The sequence below is a fragment of the Miniopterus schreibersii genome (assembly GCF_964146895.1).
Source record: "Miniopterus schreibersii genome assembly, chromosome: 21".
NCBI classification, from domain to species: Eukaryota; Metazoa; Chordata; class Mammalia; order Chiroptera; family Miniopteridae; genus Miniopterus; species Miniopterus schreibersii.
The window spans coordinates 16,560,410-16,585,686 of NC_138123.1; the positions used below are offsets into that span (position 1 = coordinate 16,560,410).

General features: G+C 43.7%; 1 protein-coding gene across 1 annotated transcript in view; it reads left to right on the top strand.

The window, feature by feature from the left end:
• The window catches only part of RYR2 (ryanodine receptor 2), a 472,766-nt gene that overhangs the window by 321,527 nt on the left and 125,962 nt on the right, over positions 1 to 25,277 (top strand). Inside the window, exons 48-58 of the mRNA XM_081124070.1 lie at positions 400 to 520; positions 3,906 to 4,075; positions 5,229 to 5,449; positions 6,719 to 6,809; positions 7,903 to 8,043; positions 9,417 to 9,580; positions 11,882 to 11,960; positions 13,488 to 13,577; positions 15,488 to 15,625; positions 22,036 to 22,113; positions 23,908 to 23,983. Coding sequence (XP_080980196.1) covers positions 400 to 520; positions 3,906 to 4,075; positions 5,229 to 5,449; positions 6,719 to 6,809; positions 7,903 to 8,043; positions 9,417 to 9,580; positions 11,882 to 11,960; positions 13,488 to 13,577; positions 15,488 to 15,625; positions 22,036 to 22,113; positions 23,908 to 23,983 — 1,369 coding nt within the window. The remainder of the gene's footprint in view (positions 1 to 399; positions 521 to 3,905; positions 4,076 to 5,228; positions 5,450 to 6,718; positions 6,810 to 7,902; positions 8,044 to 9,416; positions 9,581 to 11,881; positions 11,961 to 13,487; positions 13,578 to 15,487; positions 15,626 to 22,035; positions 22,114 to 23,907; positions 23,984 to 25,277) is intronic.

The following is a 25,277-nucleotide window of genomic DNA, read 5'->3' on the forward strand; positions in this document are numbered from 1 at the left end:
TAAAGACTTGTTAGATTCGTGTTCACTGTTTGCCCCCATATGCAGACCCATCCTTGGGAGAAATCAGGGTGGAAAATAGATGGATATGCAATTGTATTTTCATCACAGAGCAAGAACAGCTAAATCAATCACAAATATTAGTATATGTTCAGAGCCTAAAGATAATTATTCTGATGCGTAGACCAGCTGGCCTAGGCCATAGTGTGTTGACATCAATGAAAACTGTGGGCAAGTAAATATCTGTCTGTAAGCCTGAGACAAGTTTCTGAGCGAGGCCTAACTTTATCCATATACTTAACAGGAAGTCGTTTAGACTCAGATTCCTGTAGTTCAGGTTTGTAGATAATATGATGTGGATGTCACACAGGACTCTGACTCTCCTTTGTTTTCTTCCTGTAGCTGATTCATGCTGGGAAGGGAGAAGCCATCAGGATCAGGTCAATTTTGAGATCGCTCATTCCCCTGGGAGACCTGGTGGGCGTGATCAGCATCACCTTCCAGATGCCCACTGTCGCCAAAGGTGAGGTGCATTCAGGGGGATGCTGCATGACACGGATTATCAGTGCTCGGCATTGCCCTCCCTGCTGCACGTTTCTTTAAAACAAGAAAAAACTATAAAGTACGCTATTTTATAAGATACTCCTCTTCTCATTGTTTCGGAACAGCTGTGTTTCCCATCAGAAAATCAGGGCCCGGCTCTCCGTCTTATCTGGGGGAGCTCCGTGGTCCCCGTCGTCCTCACAGTTCCTTGGTCACTCTCTCTGACCGTTTTCACTGTCACTTTCTTCAGATGCTTTTTCCCAAAAACAATGAGCATAGCTTTTGACTTAGAGATTTAAGAATTGCAAGTATGTCGAAAGAAGTGCGCTTTTCAGGATTAAGGAGAACATTTAAGAGATTGTTTTTCTTCTATTTGACCCAACATGTCATTTTTAGTGTAGAAACTGCTTGGGGTTAGTTTTCCATATTAACTCAAAAGCATGTTTAATAAAACAGCCTCCTACCTGTGTCATTGCCCAGCAGCCCTCACCCCCACCCTCACCTAACCCTCACTCCCACCCCTCCCCTCACTCCTGACCCTCCCTCCCCCCTCCCCCCCCCCCCTCACCCTGCTGCCCAGGGTGGGTGGCGGAGGACATTAGGGCTCTGCAGCACTGAGCTAAGGCTGGCGCTGTGCTGGGGCAGTTCCCACCGACAGGGACCCTGCACTGCCCCGACTGCAACAGAGAGGGCCCGTGGCCTCTGAAGGTGCTGCCTGCCTTGCCCATAGGTCATGAGAAAGTGAAGCTCTATGTCTGCTAACCTTACACATCCCAGTCTTCACGGAAACATAATCAGCCATAATAATTAAACACTCTTTATAATTTTAGGGGAAGTTGGAACTTAAAAATGGTCTCAGAGCTTTGTGTCTTCCCCACTTCAGGCAGTTTTTTTCCGTCTGTGCTCAAATTACCCTCATCTTTCCCCTCCCTGTGAACTCACATTGACTTAAGTAAAATATCTTTTCTTTCCCCTATATTTTGAGTCACAGAATTGACATGTCAGAATAAAGATAAGAATAATACCAGTGACACAGGTTAGGAAATAGAGAAGTACTGAATTTTAAGGTAAAATTAGTGGTCAAAGCACCAAGAACGTGGACTACACATGTCGGACGCCCTTCTCGCCCCGGGTCCCCCTCACCGCTCCCCCTTCTCTGTCTGCCTTCACCAGCCGTCAGCCTCTCAAGTTGGTGTCTTTCCTGTTCTACTTAGTTGTGCTGTAATATTATTTTATGATGTTTTCTTCACAAAGAGACGAGTTATATTGTTTACCTTGGCATATGAAGGATTTTTTGTGAACTGTCACAGCACAACGGAAGTTTTTTAAAGCGCGGTCCGTTGGTCATTGTGAAATTCCTACACTTCTTTACAGCTTTCCTTTTCTGGAGGCCACGGGCAGAAACCTGTATGTTTCTGTTTTGCTCTGGGGTGCGTTTCAGCCAACTTCAATTAACACCTACACCATCAGGGTTTCTCCATATGTCTCAGTGACAGATCAGCTGGTTCCTTGAAGGTTTTCAGTAGTTGTTACTCTATGTTCTGAATTTAGGGTGTGAAGTTTGCCTCTGAAGATTAGCACCCCACCCCCTTGGTGTTAGCTAAGGCCTTTCTCACACATGTTTATCACACCTGTTCTGGAACAGGAGTGTGGCCCATAACAAAAGGGGAGGGGACCAGAAGCCTTGCAGGCCAGCATGTGGCCTTAGAAGGAGACTCTGCTCCTGCAGCTCTGGGCCCAAGTAGGTGCAGACTTCTAGGTGGTGACTTCAGGCACATGGACCCTGCAGGTCCCAAGGGTAAAGCCAGTGCCCAATGTCCTCCTTCCGCTTCACAGAGCAGACAGAGGAGGCCGTTCATCGGCTTTGTTGTTTTCAGTGTTTGGGGAGACGGTGACCAGACAGAGCGACCAGAGCAGATCAGTGAGTCCTGGGTCCCAGGTGGATGCAGCTGTCACATTCCTTAAGTGAATGAGTATTTAAAACACAAATCTTATCTTAGGATCAGTGAGTTTCTCACCATTTCCTTAGACTCAGCTACATGTTAAAATAATAGAACTTCATAAATTTAAATTTTGTATCATGTGATTTTTAGGAAACCTCACCTGGAATTCCATATAGGCTTTTAATTGAAAAGTATACGCCCTGGCCCAGTAGCTCAGTTGGTTAGAACATCTTTGCAGTGCGCCAAGGTTGGGGGTCGACCCAGGCCAGGGCACATGCAAGAATCAGGCAATAAGTGGAACAACAAATCGATGTTTCTCTCTCTCTCCCCCGCTTCCCTCTCTCTTCCTAAAATTAATAAAAAAAATTTTCATAAGAGAAAATTAGAGCACACTGAGTTAACACTAGAGACTGAATCAACTTTGGTTGGATTTTAAATCCATTTTTACCTGGTTTAGATCTAAATTTGCCGATTAGTAGATGTACAACCTTAGTCTTTAATTTTCCTTGAAACGTTGTTTTTTTTTATTTTCATGATGTAAATATCAAATTCATTCATTGACGATGAATGAAAACAAGAAAGTTGTGACTTTTTCTTCTGGGGTGATTATGGCCGTGTATCATCTGTGGTCTTCCCCTGGGTCCTTGCTTCAACATTGCATCATCGTTAAAGATTCTGGGGTATCCTTTGTGGCATCTTACGGTGTGTTATGAGCAGCAGTTGGAATAACTATCACATGGCCAAACAGGAAACACACCATTTTCCCAATAATTTAAATTGACAGAAAATCCCATAATTCCTCATACTAATGGTCCCCAACCTTTGAATGTATGGAGTTATGATAAGGGATTTAGTAATTTATATGGGCATCAACACTGGTTGTTGAGAGAGAAAATAGTATGACTCTCAAATATTGTTTTAAATATTGTTAATTCTACTATAACTATGGTCATGAAATTTACTTTACTTGAAAGTCAAACTGGTTCATAGAGTTGTTTCATCATTTTGTGATTGCCCTGTAAATATGTAAATGCTCCGTGACTATCACAGTGGTTAAAGAGTTGTATTAATGTGCAGAAGAGGCTCCCATTCTGGAAAAGTTACTTTACCTTTTAACCTTTCATGGTGTTTACTCCTGGTTTTACAATGTGGATTTGGGCGCCTTCCTGTTTTCCTCTCAGTAGCTGGCATCATGCTGTGTCCTTACCACCTACCAGTTAATGAGCAGATACTCAAACACACTGGGGTTTGGACTGCGCTGGCATGTGGCCCGAGCCAGCTCCGGCCTTTGCCTGTTCCGTAGAATTACAGAAAACCAGTGAACAGATAACTGCTTAAAACAGGAGGCTGGAGAATAGCCGTTTGTACTGTCTCTCCAACGGCACAGCCATTGACGACAATGTGTCACCTTCTCTCTTTTAGATGGGAATGTGGTGGAGCCCGACATGTCTGCGGGGTTTTGCCCAGATCACAAGGCAGCCATGGTTTTGTTCCTTGACAGGGTCTATGGAATTGAGGTTCAAGATTTCCTCCTGCATCTCCTAGAGGTTGGCTTTCTGCCAGATCTCCGGGCTGCTGCTTCTTTAGATACGGTAACCATTTAACTACCCGCTTCCTCAGCTTCTGACTTCAGTCTCTGGCTTGTGACATTTCTTCATAGATATATTTATTCATTTATTGTCACCAGATGTTTATTGAGTGCCTGTTATGTTTTTAGGCAAGTGGTGGGTAAACAAGAAATAAAATAGACTCTTTCCCCAAGGAGTTCACTGAGAGGGGAGAAGACGGCAGCCCCAGGAGTAAGATGGGGGTCCTGCTCAGGCGCAATGGGAGACACTAAGGAATTCATAAAACCCTGACGGGGGGGTCACAGTGGCTCCTGATAACCTCTAAGCCGACCTAAACAAGTATTCTCAACAAAGCAGTTAAAGTGCTAAGAAGGTTTAATGGACATTGTTGAGCATGTGCGATGCCATCCTGGTGTCTCCGTTGTTGACGTACAGATAGGCTAAGGTCTGTGCCATGTGTCAGTGCCCCATGGAGACCCTGCCACCATCAGTGTCGATGTGCTGCCCTTTGAACATGTGGAGTGAGCTTAGCTCTCCATGTTGTCCAGTAGTTTTAACAGTACCTCCTTTTATTCTCAGCCAAGTGGGGCTTTTTCATTTCAGAGGGAAATCTATTTTTAGCTGACAAAAAGCTCTTTCATTAAAGCCCTGAGAGGGGAATCATAAAAATGAAACTTACATTTTTTCCTTTGGGTGTGTTCACATGAAATTCTGAGCCTAAAAGTATGGTTGAGAACATAGTAAGAGTCAGCCCTTGGTTATTGATGCTGATGGACATGAGCAGAAATATGAATAGTACTAATAAATAGAATTCAGAAAGTGCCTGAATGTGGAGTAGAGTTTGAGGAAAAATCTTTCCTCTTTCCTTCCCTAGTAAAGTACTCACATTCTTTGATATAATCAGTGTCTTCATCTTTCATTTCTCCTACTATTGATATTTTATTATAGAATGTGAACCTCTTGGTCTTAGGCTCTTTGAGGAGATATCACTTCATCTATTTTTGTTGATTTATAAGCAATTAAAAGTTGATTATTTTTAGCAGTAAAAATCATGTGAACCACATTTAAAGATATAACTGAAGGATACATTTCCAGTTTTCATTTTTTGGTCATTTTCTAGAGAGTCAACATTTTGATTCCCCAGACACAAATGACCTGCTCCCCAATTCCTTTTCAGGCTGCTTTGAGTGCTACGGACATGGCCTTGGCCCTCAACCGGTACCTTTGCACAGCCGTGCTGCCTCTGTTAACGAGATGTGCTCCTCTTTTTGCTGGCACAGAGCACCACGCCTCCCTCATCGACTCGCTGCTTCACACCGTGTACAGGCTTTCTAAGGGCTGCTCCCTGACCAAAGCTCAGCGCGACTCCATAGAAGTCTGCTTGCTCTCTATTTGCGGGTGAGTGGGCGCTGACTCTATACGAAGTCTCTTCTTTAGGAAGGAAAGTTTATTTACTATGTGCCCTTGACAGATAGTTATGAATTTTGGAAACAATTTCTGTACCAAATAAATTAATTTCTTTTAGGTAGTCCTGTGTACTAAGGTCTGAGGCAAGCTCGGGAGTGGTCCCCCAAGCCTCCCGAGGGTATCTAGCCGTTGGATGTAGTGTTGGACCAGTAGTGCTGTTCTGGATGTCGGCAGGCGAGGTGACTGGGTGGGGAGTCCCTGGCCACTGTGCTGGAAGATTAATAGATTCTCCCCATTTGACTGTATGGTGGTTTCAACTCCTCTGCCAGAATAGAAAAGAGAGAGGTCCTTACTCTACTTAAAAATGGCTAGTACCAATCATATCAAGGCATCACTCACGCGCAGCAGGGATGAAGGCTGCTATTCCCTCCAGCCAGAAAAAGAAGTGTTCCAGTGCCTTCCTATGAAAACCAGAAACATCCCCTCGCCCTGGAGTCTGACAGTGAAAGGGGCGATTTCCCAGGCCCTAGGAGGGGTGGAGGCTCCTTCTCACTGGACGGGAGCTCTCGGGGGCCTTGCTGCTGGCCGCGCTGCGAAGGGAAGGTTCCCACCCACCGTAGAGTGAGGGGCCTTGGAAGCCAGGTGGGACCGAGAGAGGAGAAAAATGAGGGTCCATCTCTTCCCTGATCCCCAAATTCTGTAAATGGAATCCAAACACGCATCTCACAGATCGTTCTGCGTATGAAGTGGGCGGGCACTCAGGGCTGCCTGACGTGGCCGGTGGCAGATGTCCGCCAGGTGCCGCCACCTCTCCTTCATGCTCTGGCAGAAGTGCAGCCTCAGCCCTTTCTCCCTCCCACGCCTCACCCCCCCCCCCCCCCCCCCCCCCGGCTTTCTGCTTCCAGCCTGGTCACTAGAGACCCTTCTGCCCCTGGGAGTGAGGGAAGACGTGTTTATTAAGTTAATGGAGACCGTGGGGTCAGCAGTTGTGTGTGTTAGCAAGGGAGAGAGCGGAGGAGAAGCGTCTCCTGTAGGAATCAGGGATCAGTCTTCAGATCGGGGTGGAGACAAGGTACAAGTGGAACCTCTTATAACACTGGGTAACTGTTGGTTACTCTTCGGGTTGGGAGCACGTAAAATTAAGATCCCCTGAAGAGAGGTATAGGTACTAGTTAGTGGCATATTTAATTTAGTCTAATGAATTATCTGCTTAGTTCAGACATGTTAACTCCATTATTAAAATCAGCCTTGTTCCACCAGCCAACTGAGGCCTTCTATGATGCAGCACTTACTCAGAAGATTAGTGTTTGACGTCCCGTTATTAAATGAACATGCAAAGATGCCTCTCAAGGTAAGGATAGGAGACGTCCATGCTTACTGGATGACTGGGTCCTCTTGGTGGAAGTAGGGGATCCCTTTCCCCACTGAGTGCTGGGGGTGGAGTCCTTATGGTATCTTGAGAAAAAAAATATTCTGAGACTCGCATGGGAGGACGAGTGATTTTTATTTGCATGGATTTACATCTCTGGGTTTCCAAAGCCCTGTTTCCCTAATCCAGTCCTGGAAGATGCGCAGCCGGGGACTCAGCAGAGCTGGAAGCAAAGCCAGTGTCCAGAGTTTCTGTTCCATGTTGGAATGGGGTCTGCTTTAGCATCAGGCTAGTCGCAGCCCATTAGTCCATGGTGTGGGGTGCACATGGCTGTGGGCCATGTGGGTAAATCAGGGGAGCAGGAGAGCCTGAAGCCAAGAGAGTGAATTTCTTTGTTCAGGGGATTAAATATCTCCCATCTTCCTGTGCTTGCAGTGGCCGGGCCCTCTGACCAATGGCCTGTTTCCAGGTGTGACAGATTGGCAGATACCTTGCCTGTCACCCAGACTTTACTGGGCAGGCGTCTGTTCTCCCTGTCCAGCCCCTTCCCCCAGCAATCCGTGGGGAACAGACCGTGGCTTCCTGGAGAGTGTTAAACTGCAGCTTCCTGGAGAAGCTGCCCAAATGACATGCCCAAATGGCCTTCCCTTTGCTCCTTTCCTGTTATTAATAACTAGGTTAATCACAACAGTATCAGTCTGACTTCTTGTTACAAACTGTACATCTCTTAGACACATCATGTTTGATGTTTGGTGTTGGAAAATTTCTTTCAGTTATTGAAATGGGCATGTAAGTATAGATATGTGTATATCAACTTAAAATAAACAAGTAATAAAAGACCATAGAAGTTTTAAGGTTGATTCGCTGTAAGTCAGTGGAAATGGAAATCAGTGGAACAAATGGGCAAGAGAAAGATGGTCCAAGGAATTCTCAGGCTGGAAAGCCCGGTGCAGGCCGGCCTCCAACACTAGCAGCCTCCAGGGGTGAGGAGCGGCTTTGAACCCAGCCTGAGGGAAGAAACGGAAAAGTATAAAGCTGTCTTTACCTCATTGCTTTTGTGATTGTTTTCCCGTAGCTGCTGACAAATCATTACGAAAGGTGCTGGAAGTACTACTGTCTGCCCGGAGGGTGGGGCAGCTTTGGAGCTGCCTCAGAAGAAGAACTTCATTTATCAAGAAAACTGTTCTGGGGCATTTTTGACGCCCTGTCTCAAAAGGTGATTTGATATTTTGTGAGCTTATTTGTGTGCTAGAATAATTAACACAGACTTACATGGTTTTATCTCTTTTCTGAATTTATAGCAAATGTTAAGAATGAAGTTCATATTGGCTTTTCATAATTGCTCTGGTAACACGTTTTTTTGTGATCAGAACACTTTCTGAATTGAAAATGGCTAAAAGTTTTAGGACATTATGCATATGGGTTGATATGTTTCTGGTGTATTAAGACTTATTTGGGTTTAAACTCCCCCTAGTCACCTCCCCAATGTTACAAAACCTGAAGAAATCATGTCAAGTATGAAAATATATTAAGTTTCCCAGAGTAATATTGTGCCATTGGTTCATTTGCCTCCTGATTGCTGCTGGGAGATTCAAGAGCCTCCACTCAGACATTTCCGGAGACTTCCATATTTATAGGGAGTAATTCATTTACTTTCAGAAGACTGGATGGTCGCACATGAGAGAAAACCGGAGCATCATGCTGTGTATGATTGTGCTTAAATTATTCGTCAAAACATTTGACTTCCCAGATGGACTCTATTAGGTGATTGGAGCACTGTAGCCAAAGTTTGCTTCCTAATGGGGGGAAGTTCACCTGTGACTTCATTTACTAGCGACTTCTTAATACTTTTTCTCACTGAATTGTCTTTGGTAAATAGGGTCCTTTTAAAATAATATGTAGAAAGTATTTTTAGAAGAATTAAGAATATCAATTTAAAATTGAATGGTTAAAGTGAGATAACTTTTAAATTATTGTTATTTTTATTTTTTTAAAAAATCTCTAAATACAAATTTAATGAATCAGGTAATTAATATACAAATACCTCTTCCCAGAAATTTTGATTTTGCATATTTCCCGTCTTTTCTTCCCGGCTCGGAGCTGTATTTTGTATACCTCTGTACTGCAGTGCAGCTCAGAGCATCTTCCCCCAGCATGCCCTCCTGCAGGCGTCTTCCTTCACCTGTGGCCTGTACAGCGTGATGCCAGTAACCTGTACTAACTGAGAAGTGCAGTCCTCGTTGCCTGAATTGTGTTCATGTTGTAAAGACGTGTTACCCACTCTGTCATACACTCAGAACATTCAAGGATACATCATTCAAATATCAAAGGACACATTTTAGAGAAGCAGAGATTTCTTCTTAGTCTGCAGCTGCAGCGAGTCGCCGTCAGCTCCTCGTGTTCTGTGGGATTTCGGGCTGAATGGTCCATTTTCTGGGGCAGAATCTGCTGGTGAACCTAGTCAGCCGGGGTTCAGGTTTCTCCTAGAGCATCTCACCCTCCACAGGGATCGTGAAGACAACTTTGGCTAAATACTAACATACTGGGGTTTTTTTGTCTGTTTGTCTTTGGTTCTCCATGTCCTCGCAGAAGTACGAGCAGGAGCTCTTCAAGCTGGCCCTGCCGTGCCTGAGCGCCGTGGCCGGAGCCCTGCCCCCGGATTACATGGAGTCCAACTATGTGAGTTTGATGGAGAAGCAGTCGTCCATGGATTCCGAGGGGAACTTCAACCCACAGCCCGTTGAAACCTCAAAGTATGGACTCTTTCTACTGCATCATTTTTGTTGTAAATGCTGTGTGAAGTCTGAAATTGACTAAGGTACTAACGAGAACTTGCTCTCCTCCGTGCTCCCTTTTACTTGGGTCCCTTTTCTTCATGAAACGATGGCAACAATAGCGATTTTACGAGTATCAGAAGTAGATAAGGTGGGCCTTCTAGATCACTCTTAGCAGAATCGGGGTCTCCGTTTATAGCCACACGGTAGGTAAATCTGTAGTAATGAGAATCAACAAGGCATATTGGTTATAGCGTTAGTTGAAAATTTACCCAAAATATTTATTGAAATGGCAGCAACCTCTGTGTGGCGGACGTGCCTTGGGTGCTCCCGGCAGGAGCCCAGCACCGTCCTGCGAGCTGTCGCTTTGTGTCACTTCACTGCAGCTGGCCTGAGGTTGCTGCTGATGTTCAGCGGGTGGCGCACAGCGTGAGGTTGAGGGATTATGAAATGAGGACGTTTGTGGGGAGGTGAGTGTGCAGTTAGAATGCAGGGTGGCCACTGTGACTGCAGGTGAAATGCCACTTAGCGAGATGGAACTTCTTCCGTGGGCTCAGTTGCATAAATTGTTCAACAGATAGGATGTTTGGGGACCTCTGGTGTTTGGAGTCTCAGCTGCTACTGTTTTTAAGTAAGACCCAGGTCTCCTACTGCAAGGAAAGCTGCCTCTTCAGGCCACATTATTGTACCAGTTCTGTGGTCGCTCAGCAAAATCAGTATTAACAAGGTTGTCTCTTGATAGTCACTCCCCGGCCAGTGAACTTGCTTTGGAGTGTAACATTCAGCCTTCCACAGTCCCCACTGGCTCAGCCCTGTCCCCAGGTCACTTCAGCCCTAGTGGTGAGCGTCAGCTTGATTACACCTTAAATGTAGGTGTTCGGTACTGGATGGCAGTCCTGTGAGGACTGAGGTCCACCTGAGGTCCACCCCAGTGTTGGGCTTATGTGACTGACCCTTTGTATTTCTTCCAAAGTAAGTAAGCCAAACCACACGTTCACATCCCTACATGGTAAGTTTGTGGTTTGCTGACAAATGGTAGAATCTAGAATTTAAAAATAACATGGAACAATGTCATAGTTTTGATTAAATCTAATTAACTAGTAAGTGTTGGGCCTGGGTATTAATTTACCTAGGTTTGCCCTTTGGGGACTTCTTAATAGGTTAGGTTTAAACAGTAATCTCAATAATTTCTGTCCCTGTGATTTTTATGTGTTGTGTCTGAAGTAGGTGTGTAATTAAGTCACTCATGATAAGAGTGCTGGGAAGGGACAGTAGCCGTCTTATTACACCAGGTGTAGTTAGAAGTCTATTCTCAAGGTTAATAGCCGTGTTTGCTAAAGAATGAAATTATAGATATATTTAATTTTCATTCATAGATATATTTGATATTCACAGGTATCACAATTACCATCAGGCTTGGTGATCAATCGCAGGCACTCAACAGCTGGTCAAGAGATAAATATTTATTTAAACATGGAAGGAATCAAGAATGTTATAAAATCATAAAGAATGTGTTAGTTACCTTTCCCTCTAGTCTATATTAGTAACGGTTAGAAGGGTATATATAGACTATTGGTAATTAAAATTACTAACATCACTAGTTGCGTGAAATTAATGTAAAACTCTAGTACACTTTAATAATGTAGCAGGTCAGATTTCAGTGTCTTTTACACATGTAGAGATGTCACAGGAGAGAATTAACTAAAATAATGAATGTAGGAGATGTGCATCTTTAAGCTTGTTTCATCAACTGTATCCACTCAGGTTTTTAAAAAAACTTTGGTATGATGTGTTGTCCCCATCTTTGAATATATTTTAATTACTTTTATTTATACTGTGTGTAATTTTATATATAACTCATGTTAAGACATAATGTGTGAATCAATATATGATAAGCAGATAGACTTTTCTTATATTGTTCCTATCATATGGAAAAGTACTACATTTAAAAAACATATGCTTTTATTGGTTTTAGAGAAGAAGGGAGAGGGAGAGAGAGAGAAACATTGATGAGAAACATCAATCAGCTGCCTCCTGCACGCCCCCTACTGGGGATCGAGCCTGCAACCCCGGGTATGTGCCCTGACTGGGAATTGAACCAGGGACCTCTGGCTGCACGGTATGATGCTTGACCACTGAACCACACTGGCCAGGGCCAAAACAATTTTTTAACAGCTGTGCATTGAGTGGGATTTAAGCAGTCAGAGTTGTGAGTAAATTATTCTTGTGAGTCCCTGCGATTCTGTGAAAATCAAGTCTTGCTCTCTGTTTCTCCCACAGTATTATAATTCCTGAGAAGCTGGAATACTTCATTAATAAATACGCTGAGCACTCTCATGACAGATGGTCCATGGACAAGGTAACTGTGAGGCCGCTCTCCGAGCAGCACCTCGTGTGCACCGGCATCGCTGCCGATAGTTCTGATCATGGCGGTTCTCTCCGTTAGAGTGAGAGCTTGCCTAGGCTGGGAAGAACATGTAATTATGACTGCAAGTACAACATTTCACCAGCTCTGCCACTGACACACAGGTGATACACATATGAATAAGGACTTTTGTGTTCGTAAAAAGCACAGCTTTAAATTCTAAAAATCTGTTAGATCACAGATATCATTTGTAAGCTCACATTGTTTATGGGAATAAAAGGTAATAACCATCAGGGGCTTCAGGAAAAGTAGTGATTCTGGGTCAAGAAATCTTTTAAAGAAACTTGAGCTTTATGTGTAATTTTATATTAGATAAACTTTGAAATTTATTAATCAGAATTTAGTGATGGTATTTCTAATTACCAAGTAGATATTAATGTCACTAAAAGTAGATTACAAGGCAGGATGATCCATTTTCTTTGTGTTGTAAAGAAACAAAACAAAACCCTGCCTGAATGAGGTGACGGGAGCAGTCTCGGTCCAGCGCCTGAGTCCTGTGCCGTAGGAGATTTTTAAGGGAATACTGTGCCCAAGGAGTCACATTTAATTTGCGCTTAGTTAATCATGAAAGAAGATGATTAAAATAGGTTCTATAGGGAAACTGAGCTGAGAGGATGCGAATCTGAAGTAAGGGTGTAGCGATGTGGGGCGGTGGAGGCCAAGCAGCAGACTGCACGGGGTGTTTGTTACACAGCAACGAGGCTGCGGCCGCGGCTCTCAGGTTCCTCTCCCGCCCTGGCCCTGGCCCACCGGCCCTCCCTCTCACACCCCCCTTTTGTTTTATAGATGTGGCTCTTTACTGAGTAATTTAGTTGGTCTACTAGGCAACTCAGTGAGAACTAAGTGTTTTATATACTCCTCTAGGTAGTGTGTTGGTGCAGGATGTGATGGAGACAAAGTTTACAGGAGGCAGTGCTGGGCCATGCCCACGGTCACCCAGATGCCCTGGGCGGATGTGGCAGGATGTGCACAGAGCTGTACGGCAGAATCGTGGGGAACAAAGGTTTTGAGAGGTGTTGGGTGTAGGAGTGGGCAGCACAAGTACATTATTCAGGGCGCTTCCAAGTGACACGCTGCTCCAGCTTCCCTCCTTCAGAGTGTCGCACAGGCGCCCACCGCAGTGGGTGCCCCAGCACGTGTCCCGTGGATATCACAGGGGCCGCGCCACGGGGCTGCTGCCTCGGGAGTGCTGACCGACCCAACCAGAGGCCCTGGTCTGTTAAGGAAGACTGGGCACTTTAATCTCAGGATGAAAAGATTCATTCTAGGTGATTCCTCAAAATAAAGTTGGTCAGGATGGAGATTTTTGTATTAACTTATGCTCGATAAAATTCAGACCTTAATCCTTATTGTGGTTCAATTTAGATGGATTTCATCAAGCACACATGTAAACACATACGCACTTACACTCGCTAAAATTAATACATGCAGAACAATTGATGTTTCTTTTGTTTTTTTTAGTTAGCCAATGGATGGATTTATGGAGAAACCTACTCAGACTCGTCTAAAGTTCAACCATTAATGAAGCCATATAAACTGTTATCTGAAAAGGTGATGGCTTTTTAGGTTATATAGTTTTAATTTTTTTTCTTCATTACATAATTTCTTATTAAAATTTCTATTTTACTTTATATATACTATTTTTAACCTTTATTCAAAGGTTCCTTTTTTATCTTTTATCATTTGTTTTTTTTCTCTAGTCCCATTTTCTATCATTATTTAATTGGTTATTTCCTCTAATATTTTTCTGTTCCTTTTTTCTGTTCCTCTCCTGTATTTTTTTTTTTTTTTAAATATCTTTATTGATTTCAGAGAGAGGAAGGGCGAGGAAGAGAGAGAGATAGAAACATCAATGATGAGAGAGTCATTGATCAGCTGCAGCCCACAACCTGGGCATGTGCCCTGACCGGGAATCGAACCCCGATCTCCTGGATCCTAGGTCGATGCTCAACCGCTGAGCCACGCCTGGCTGGGCTCCTGTATTTTTTTTAAATATATCTTTATTGATTTCAGAGAGAGGAAAGGAGAGGGGGAGAGGGAGACAAACATAAATGATGAGAGAGAGTCATTGATCGGCTGCCTCCTGCATGCCCCCAGCTGGGGATTGAGCCCGCAACCCGGGCCTGTGCCCTGACCGGGAATCGAACCCTGATTGCCTGGACCCTAGGTCAACGCTCAACTGCTGAGCCATGCCCGGCCGGGCCCTCTCCTGTATTTTTAAGGACTTTAGAAAACATTGTTACCATTCTTAAGAGTTTCTTGATAAGGGATTATGAAGAAATATTTTAATATTATTTTTTATAAGTTTTCATATACTTTGCAGACCTGAATTTGACTTCAGAATTAATGGACAAAATTTCCAGTCTGTATGTCATATGTGAAAATTAACACCCTGTTAATTTTAAAATGCTTTTAACCAAAATTTGCTTATAATTAAATTAACAGGTTATTTTTTGTAATAATTCACTGTTATTTTTAACAAGTTTTAGTGAATAAGCCATATGTTGGAAAAAGCACTGTAGTAGTTTCGCTGACATAAATATTACATCTCTATAACTATAGTCTGCATATTTAAGTACAAATGTCACCACTCATAAACAGTGTTCAGGAGTGATTAACATGTGCTTACACTGCATTGTAAGAGGAAATTGCTCCTGTTGTCACAGATTTGAGTTCCTGCAGCTGGTTAACCTGTGCTGATGCTCCCAGGTGAGCTAAGCCAGGCCCCCGCCCTGTGCAGGTTTACTCCTGGTGACTGGTGAGTGCACACACTTACTACACCTATTCAGTAGAGATTTAAAAATGCAGTAATACATATGGAAAACTTTTCTGTGAAATTAAAGTTTTCATATATACTTAATTTTAATTATGCAAATGTGTCTACATAAGTAAAACAGGTAAATTAACTAATTTGTCAATTTTTTGACATATGCATTCAGAAAACCTACTTTATTATATAACAGACTTTAGGCTTTAACAGACAACCCCTCGCCCAAATTAGTCCCTAATATCGAGGTTTTCATGCATTTTCCTTCCCTGGGGGAATCAGCATCTTGAGAATGAAGGGGGAAGATCTTCTCGCCTGGTCTTATGAGGGACTTACATCTTTTTTCATTCCAGTGGTAGAAGAGCCTTTGCTCTCTGCCACCTAACCCGCGCGTCTTCCTGAGGCAGTTTCTCTCGGTTTCTGTAGTGTCAGGAGCTGGGCAGCTGAAGGAAGGCAGCCTCCGCGCCGTGAGGAGCGGGGTCCCTGTCAGCAGCATCTGTCAAACTGGGGCTTCGCTCACACTCTGATTCTCAGGATTTTTACTTTCCTTTTTTATTGTTGAATGAACCATGTCAATCAATTTCTTTTAATGAAGTGAGCCTATTTCAGAGCAAAGTATTAACTGTTGTTTATATTAATTTGGATTCCTTACATCCCCCCGCCCCTTTTATTTTCTCTTCTTTTCCTTCTCTAGGAAAAAGAAATTTATCGCTGGCCAATCAAAGAGTCCTTGAAAACGATGCTGGCGTGGGGATGGAGCATCGAGCGCACGCGGGAGGGGGACAGCATGGCCCTCTACAGCCGGACACGGCGCATTTCCCAGACCAGCCAGGTGAGGGCCACGGCGAGGAAGCCTCTTCATGCTGTTGAAAAATAATTTTAGTCTTTTATTTAATTATTGGCTTTTCAAAACAGATACTCCGAAAATTCTGAATCTTAACATAAAGTTAGAGAGGGTAAGACCACGTTTGTTCCTTTTTAAAAAATGTTCAGTGACGTCTTGATGGAAGTGCCTGTGTTCTAACCAGGCCATGATCTCCTGGCCAGGCGGTGACGCAGGACCCAAGGGCGCGGTCTCAGAGCGTCTGGATGAAGCTGTGGGGTGCGCTCATTGCGTACCAGTGGGTTGTCTGGCGCTCTCTCCCCCTCTGCAGTAGGAACCAGAGGCTGGTTCTCAGGGTGCAGTGGTGCTCGGACAGGTGTGATCGAGACCTGGAGCCCCGTGCTGTTCCGTATGGGGTCCAGGTGAGCTTGAGCACCTGTCCACTCCCAAGGGCAGCTCTGCACCAGGAGAGGCAGAGCAGGAATTCCGAGACCTCATCTCTAGTGGCACATACCAGGAAGGTGCCAGCCTTGCGGCTTAGTGTGCTCGAGGAGGCACAGCCTAGACCTGGAGAACCTGAGGTTCAAGGTCGGACCAAACACCAACTCTCAGCGTGGCCCTTTCAATTTCCTGAGAGCGAAACCTGTTACTGCCCAAACTGCTCAGGCCACTGTGTTTCGTTTACACAAAATATTGTGTTTATATTGCCATTTATACAGATAACATTTTTGGGGGGAAAAGCATGTGAAACACATATTTGAAATATATTTTTAAACAGATTAAGTTCTGATTTGGGCATATTGTAGCTAAAATTCTCTTAAATACATATCACGCAGCTGGAAGCTATAAAAGCCCATTTACCTTTTTGTTGTGCATGCACATTCTTCTAACTAGATTGCATTTGTTTTAATGTTTCAGCAAATACTGAGCACAAATTGAGCACTAGGCGGTAGGAGTACAAAGGCAGTAGGTCCAGTTCGAACCCTGAAGACCCACAGCTTGGTGTTGGAGGTACAGCAGCGCAGGGAGGCCTGCAGCTTGCAGATCCCTCTTTCTATTTTCCCTGTGTGTTGGATGGGAAATAAGGAAATTACTATGTAGTGGAGGCAGCTTTAAGCTTTGCCAGGAAAATAAGGTAGATCCTTCCCCGTCCTTAAAAATTACGGGCTCTAACTTGAGGCTGGAGGTGGTGTATGTGTTCCCTCCCTCCCTGCTCCCGGCTCCTCGTGCAGTTCTCAGTGCACCGGAAGCCCTCAGCACAGCTGATACCCGTCTGCCCACTGAAACCACCTCTGAACTCTTCCTGATCAGAGCCACGTGTGCGATGTATGATACACACTCGTAAATCCTCTACGTGATTTCCAAGTATGAGGTGTGCTCCTGCCAGAGGCACAGGGTATGTACAGATCAGGAGGAGGCTCGGCAGGGGACCAAGTGACTGCTGGCCTCCAGTCCTGTGGCCGCCACTTTCCAGAAATCTACTCCCCACATGTTACTTAATCTGTTTGCCTCAGTGAACGTTAATTCCTATTATCATTATTATTGTTTAAACATTTTCAATGCTGGAAACCACTTCATTAATGGTAAGGAAAAGAGTGTGTTTGCATTTGTAGTTCTTTGATCTGTTAGCAGTAAAAAAGAATATTTCTAATAGTATCAGAAATGGAGAGCAAATTCCAACAAATGCCGCAATATATTTATAATCCTTGTGATTTTCACTCAAACATTCTTTAAGCATAAACCAACATTACTGGAAATGTTAACATACTCATTTCTTATTTGCTAAGCTCTCAGTATATCCCTTTTCAACTGTCATCTTGACAAACTTTTATTTTTAATATATCTTTATTGATTTCAGAGAGAAAGGGTCAGGGAGAGAGAGAGTTGAAACATCCATGATGAGAGAGTCGTCATCAATCGGCTAGGCTGCCTCCTGCACGCCCCCGACTGGGGACCGAGCCCGCAACCTGGGCATGTGCCCTGACCGGGAATCGAACCCCGATCTCCTGGATCCTAGGTTGACACTCAACCACTGAGCCATGCCCGGCTGGGCTTGACAAACTTCTTAATGTCTTTTTTTCTCTCTATTACTGATTTCCCATGAGATTATAAGGATAGTTCCTGTTATGGAATAGATCAGCTCCTTTCTGAGACTTAAGGAGCAATTTTTGTGGCATTGGTCGGTAGTGAGGAATATAAATGGATGAATTGAGATCACATGTGGACATGATTTTGCGGCCTGATGTTCTCAGCTTCCTGCCCCTTGGGGCTCAGCACGCACTGTGAGACAGAAGTGGGCAGAGTCTTGCTCAGCCAGATCTGTAGGGTACCCGGCTCCTGGTCCTGCCCACACCCCTCAGTGGCCCTGTGAGCTCGGCCAACTGGCTGACCTCTCCATGCTGCTGTTTTCCCTTTAGGACAAGACAGCTAAGAGCATCCACTTTAGAAGACTTGTGAGGATTAAATGTTATAAGGCTTGTAAACCACTGAAAACAGAGACTGGCCTCTATTTTAATAAGTGTTAGACCTAATTATTATTATTTTTATGTGGATCAGTGTATTATTAATTCTTTTGTTTACTATGAACACCACAGGAAGACATGAATCATGATTACATGCTCAGTCAGGGATGTATACTTTGCATGTGTAAGGTAACGGTGACAGCAGGGACAAAGCCAGTGGCAGCTTGATAGGATGGGTTTAGGGCAGGTGCCACAGGCAGACGGGGTGTGAGGATGTATGGGGTGCGAGGACTAAGCAGGGAGATTCGGCTCCTTGTTAAAGTCAGTGTGAGTGGGGGTCATCTCCAGCCGTCGGGTGCATTCCACAGGTTCTCAGCAGTTATTATATGCTCCCAAATTCCGACTTCCTATTCTGTATCTGTTTTTCAGTATTGTAAATATGGGATAAAGACTATTGAAACAAATTCTAACCCGGGAGGGGGAGGGGGAGGGGAAGGGAGTCAAACTTTTGGAAAGTGTTACCCATCGAGAACCAAAATACAGCCTAGGATAAGGGAGCCACCCGTTCATTCCTTCAGCAGGTGTTTATGGAGCACCTACTGTGTCCCAGACATGGTTCTAAACTCTTCAGATAGGTCAGGGAGCCAAATAGACTACAGTCTCTGCTCTCACGAGGCTTATGCTCTAATGGGAAAGTGGAGAGAGCTGTCAGTATATATGTGCTGTGCTACAATATGACAAATGTTGGGGTGATGAAGCTCCCACCGGGAGGCAGATGGGGAGGGCGGGGGAGGGGCTGGAGGCTTGGGGGGGCAGGGTTGTCAGAGTGGATTTCATTGAGAAGATGAACGGAATGGAGACCAGCAGGAGGTGAGGGAGCCTTGGGGATTTGGGTAAGAATGTCCCAGGTGCGCAGGAGCTGAGTTGGGAGAGCTGCCTGGCACTTGAGGGATATTGGGGGCCAGTGAGGGTGGGGCTGAGTGAGTAATGGGGGGTGCAGAGGTCCCAGGAGCTAAATCACATAGGACAATGGGCCATTTTAAGGAATTTGGTAAGTGCGTTGAAGTCAGACAATTACTTTCCAAACTGGATTCTGCTGTTTGTTTACATGATACGGGTTAATCCTTTTGCACCTCTCCTTTCTCATTTTGAAATTGTGACAGGGGTGTCTACTGTTCAGAGTTGTTCTAAAAATTAAGCGCGAGGATCTGCGTGTCCCGTTCGCAGAGTAGTGGTTGCTGTCGTTACTATTATTCTAGTAAGACTAGAGTTAATTAAGTTAATTTTAAAGCTCCCAGTTCAGAGATGGCGCCTGCTCCAGGTGACGTGTGGTTGTAGAGACCTGGCCAGTTTTCCCATTTCTGTGCTTGTAAAGGAGAGAGACAGGCCATGGAAACACAAGGAACCTGTCCCTGAGTGAATGAGTATCTGCTTATGTACTTTAAAGCGGCTTCAATAATTCAATCTAAAGCTAAAAGGATACAAATTATAATATGTAAGGAACATGGTCTAAGAGAATATTAAATCCTGCAAATTTTATTTTAGGAACAAATAAAGTTATTGATATCCACCCTATTTTATTTATTTATTCAACAAAGTTTACAGTCTAATACTATTTTTTAATCAGTTTTAAGACACACACCTTCCATGTTCCCCTTTCTGTGACATTGAGGATCATTTTATAATTCCTAACTTGACGAGAGGTGGCTGTGCAGGGCTCCAGGCGCACCACAGTGCATATGGACCAGCCACGCCCAAGGCTGTGTCCTCTGAAGCGGGCGGGATCATAACTCAGGGGACAGCAAATACGTGTCTGGAAGTATACTTCTGACAGCAGAGTGCAGAACGAATCAGAGAAGAGGGGTGAGTGGCAGAAAAACAACGTCCCCCTCGGTGAGGCAGGAAGCAGCAGTCCTGGGGCAGCAGGGAGGGTGATGAGCTTGGTCTCAGATGTCGTTTTAGGCAGAATTACGGCCCCACAGATGATCCTGTCACTGGAACATGAAAACGCTGCTTTGCTTGGATTTTGCCAATGTGGTTAGTTCACCAGTGTGGTCCAAGTTGAAGGCCTGGAGTTGGGGAGATTACACGGAATTGCGGGGGGCCCAGTCATCACAAGGACCCTGAAAAATGAAGAACCCTTTCTGGCTTCAGACAAGGGCATAGTGAGGACAGCAGGCTGGTCAAAGATGGGATGCTGCTGGCGTAGGAGACAGGAGGGGCCGCGAGCCAGATGATGTGGCTGCCCTTTGGGAGCTGGGAAAGGCAGGGGACTCCTTCCATAAACCTCTGAAAGGAGCAGGGCCCCCTGACACTGACTTTTCCCATCGAGACCCGGTCAAACTTCTAACAACTTGGTGGTGTAAGCCACTAATTTGTGCTGATCTCACACAGAAGTGTAGAAGGTTAATGCAGGTAGAGACTGGGCAGCGGTGGGTGTGGCGATGAAGAGCTGAACGTTCAGTCCAGAGCTCAGGAGCAACACGGAGCCAGGTTAATTGGTTTTTGGGTTTATTAAGAAATGGTGGGTAAGCTAATATTTAATGTAGGTATGGGTATGGACACTAGAAAAGGCATTTAGAATAAAGAAACAATAGATATTTAAAGGTGATTTATGGGAGAAAAGCCAGAGGGCTAATCTGAGGAAGGAAGTCAGGGGAGCAGAGAGTATGTTTGCGAGATGCTGGCAAGTGGCGGGCAACGCCAGACCTAGAAGGACCAGAGTGACAGTCACTGGAAAGGGGACTATGGATTTAGCAACTTGGAAACGGGGACAGTTTCAGAGAGCAGTTATTAGGCTGGTGGGGGAAAAAAGCAATGTGGTGTATGGAGGGTGGGAGAGGTGACAGTAAGCGAGGAGTCGGCTTGAACTCAGACACCCAAAGTTGGGATCTGCCTGCTCGGATTGTTAGCTCTATCACCTGTGCCCTCTGAGTCTCAGATTTCCTTTTAGGAGTATTTAAAGGAGGAAGAAAATGTTATTTCATTCAACGTCCCACTATTAGGGGGTCCTGAGCGTGGTGAAGTCACAGAGGCCAGGGCTCAGACGAAGCTGCCCAGACCTTTTAATGTGGCCCTGAACCCTTCATTAGCAATCACACAGCAGCAGCTGTTGGACTTCACAATCACAGATGTGCGCTACATTGTGTCAGATGTGCACCACATTGTACCAGATGTGCGCTACATTGTGTCAGATGTGTGCTACATTGTGTCAGATGTGTGCTACATTGTATCAGATGCATGCTACATTGTATCTTTTATATTGTTTTGTGTTTGTCCATCTAATGAGAATATATACATGAAAGGTAATATATGTACATTTTGAAGTATATCTAACATATTTTATATGATAATATAACTATATTGTGAAATATATCAAGCTTTAATTTTAGATTTACGAGCATGAACCAGATCCCAGTTCTGTGACTCACTGTCACTAATATGCCTCTGGGAGGAATGTGTTCAGAGTCCAGGGCAGTGGGACCTTTTACAGTGGATGAGAGGATGTGTTTCACTTGATAAATGCCAAAATTTAAAAATTAAGGAAACCTACTGGTTATTGAGGATATCTTTGTAAATCATTGAATACTATAATGTTATACTTTTAAAAGTAAAAAGTTGGTTATATTTTATCTTAACATTGAGCCCATAAAGACATTTGTAAATACTGACCTCTTAGAATCATTGCACAATTTGTTGACTTCTGAGTATTAACTTTTGGGGCTGGCAATCCCTGAGATGCCAGGGAATATTATGCAGTCATAAATAATTATCAGGCACCCAGATATAATTTAATTTGCTAGATATGTTTGTGGAATCAGTTTGTGTAGATACCTGCTGTTTTTATCTGAGGAAAGGTGTTTGGAAGCCTGTTTGCCTCGTATTTCTGAAGACCCTCTCAAGTCTCTCTCCACAGGGCATTTTAATGAGATACTACTTTTCACACAAATTGTCTAGGTTTCTGTGGACGCTGCCCATGGGTACAGCCCCAGGGCCATTGACATGAGCAACGTCACACTGTCCAGGGACCTACATGTAAGTACTGGTGACCCTTTAAAATATTCCATGAATCTCATGTTTTAAAAGCATATTGTAACTTTCCTTTGTATATTTGCAGCATGTATTATTTGAATGGGGCAATCGTCTATTCTAAAGGGAATTTATAGATTATGTATCCCAACTTTTCCATGCTATAAAAGTTGATATGACATTTCCTAGGATGTTTCTTTCAGATAACACATTTTTTGAGGATAATATCCATGATGTTAAAGCTCCTTAATATCCTAATATCATTAAATGGCTGTGGTGAGAAGAAAGCCAGTCAGTCACTAATGATGCTCTGCTCAGGAAACCTTAATGTTCATTAAACAATGTGAATTTTTAGTTGTTTATCCAGGAAACTGATGGCATTTTGCTTACTCCCTGCATAATTTTAAAATTATTATTTTAGATTTTATTTTTTAATTACAGTTTATATTCATTATTTTGTATTAGTTTCAGGTGTATAGCATAGTGGTTAGACAAAGTGGTCCCCCAATATTTCTATTACCCACGTGGCCCCAGACATAGTTATTACACTATTATTGTACAGGCATATGAAAAGATGCTCAGTGTCATTAATCATCAGAAAAATGCAAATTAAAGCCACAATGAGATATCACCTCACACCTGTCAGAATGGCTCCATCAACAAATCAACAAATGACATGTGCTGGCGAGGGTGTGGAGAAAGGGCACCCTGGTGCATTGCTGGTGGGAGTGCAGACTGGTGCAGCCACTGTGGAAAACAGTGTGGAGTTTCCTCAGAAATTTAAAAATGTAGCTGCCTTGTGCTCCATCTTCCCCTTTGTCGCTAAGGAACACACTGTGAAATGGCCAGTCTGAGTGAAAGAAAGTTTGTTGCCATAGGACGTAAGTTAACAGGACAATATAACGGTCAGACAATGACATTGGCGTTGTTAGTATTAATCCAAGAGAAACAAGTATAAATATAGAGGAAAAATCCATGTGTTGTTAACTTGCTCCCATGTGAATGTGTTGAAATGACATAGTAAACTTAAAAATCAGAAGTGAAAAGAATCTTAGGAGTTACCTTGTCCAATCTAAAGGTCCACAGAAAGGCGAACGAGGCTCATCCAAAGTCTCACTCAGTTAGGGACAGACTGTGGTCTAGGGCAGTGATGTTCGACCGCTGCACCACCAGAATTCTTAAAACATGCCACACCTGACTTCAGTCAGGGGCACTGGCCTCTTTCCCCTTAGATAGATGGGCAGATAATAAAATGACAACAGCCAGCATAACAACAGCCATTCATTGTGACTGAATCAAATGTATACCTATTTTTTGTCAGATTGCCAAAAAATATACTTTTTGGTATGCCGAAGAATTCTGGTAATTCATTTATATGCCATGAGATGAAAATCTAGACTGTTCTTCTGATATTCTCTGCCGTCAGTGCTAAGGCCTAGATTATCTTTTAAAGCTTTGGGAGTTAAAATAAGAACTTGTAAATAAAATTTTTTTGATTGAAGTCCATAGCTAATTTGAAGTTTCATTATTGAATTAATCAAACGTGTCTTTGGACACAAATAATAATGACCGTTCCCCTCAGATCTCCCGTTTCCTGTACTCTCACTGTCATTGCTGTTCTCTGGGCTTCAGGTTCCAAGGAAGACAGTTGTGGTCGATTGTATTCCAGGTGTGCTTTAGCACCAACACGCTGCGATTTATTAGTTTAAAGCATATTTTCACATTACATATTGGAAACCAGAGTTACCCTTTTCCACTTATTGAAGTATGACTTAGTTCTACATATTTTTTTCATTTAAGGCTATGGCAGAAATGATGGCCGAAAACTACCATAATATATGGGCAAAGAAAAAGAAAATTGAACTGGAGTCCAAAGGTAATGCTTTCTCAAAACCCGCGCTGAGAAGCGGAGCTTTGCCACATGAGCGTGGAGTGTGGGTTAAATGGATGCTTTAGCACAGGCCCTTGTACCTTAAAATCGCAAGAATGGTTCGAGTAGGCCTGTCACAGTGTCAGGGTAGAAATTCCACAGTTTCCTGACTGCTGGTGTGTATTTCCTCCTGCCTGAGGATTCCTGCGGCTCCCTCCTGCCGTTTCAGGCGTAGCCATCTGCAGGGCTCATCCTGGCACCCAGCTGTCCTCCCTCCGTTGCTGGGCCTCCTCCCCAGCCGCTCGGTTGTGTCCAGTCTGGCTGTTATTGTCTCTTCGTGCTTTTGCTTAATATTTCTGCTGCTTTTAAAATATTAAAATGAGCTAATATTCTCTCAGTCGTTTCTCAAACATTTTCTTATTGACAAATATTTTTCCGTTTAATGCATCCTACTGATGCTCTGTTACTGTGCTGTCACCTAGTGGTCACTGTCAGGCAACGCGAGCGCCTGGAAAGGCCTTTTCTCCCCTGCCTTCCTGTTTGCGTGTTTCCTAAGCAGCGCGAATCCAACGCTTATGATGGGTTTAGTAGCTCCTGGCTAAACCTCATTGGACACCAGCTTAATAGGCTCAGTGTTGCCACCATAATTCAAACAAAATGATTATTTTCAGTTATTCTTTTCTGGAATTCCCTGAGCAGTTGTGTCTCAGGAATCCCAGCAAACACACAGTCCACCGTGTGGTGTTTTATAAGCTTTAAGTCCGGGGCCAGCGCATATTTGCTTTGATGCTGATGTAGTGGCAGCCTTGTTTCAGAGCCTTTATATCTGCAACTACCAAGGCAATTTTTGAAATTTTTTAATTTTTACAGAATTTTTTACAAAATTTTATTTAATTTTATGAAATTATTTTTACAAAATAATTTTATGAATGTTTTTCTCATTATTAGTTTTTTAAAACCTAAATAATTCCTAGAGTTTGTAAATCTAAAATAATGCTTTTAGTATTTCTCACAGGAATAGGTAAACTAGAACCCTAGACACTTGCCTCAGTTTTTAATCAGCAAAGTACATATGTTACTCTTATTAGATTTTTAAAGGAGATCAACTTTTCTTAAATTGATTTTTAGAGAAGGAGGAAGGGAGGGAGAGAGAAACATTGAAGCCATCCATTGCCTTGACCTAGGGATTGAATCCACAACCTAGATAAGTGCCCTGACTGGGACCCAGCCCTTGACCGTCTGGTGCACAGGCCGGGGCTAAAAGAGGTCAACCTTGAACTTAGCACCCTCAGGGTGGGTT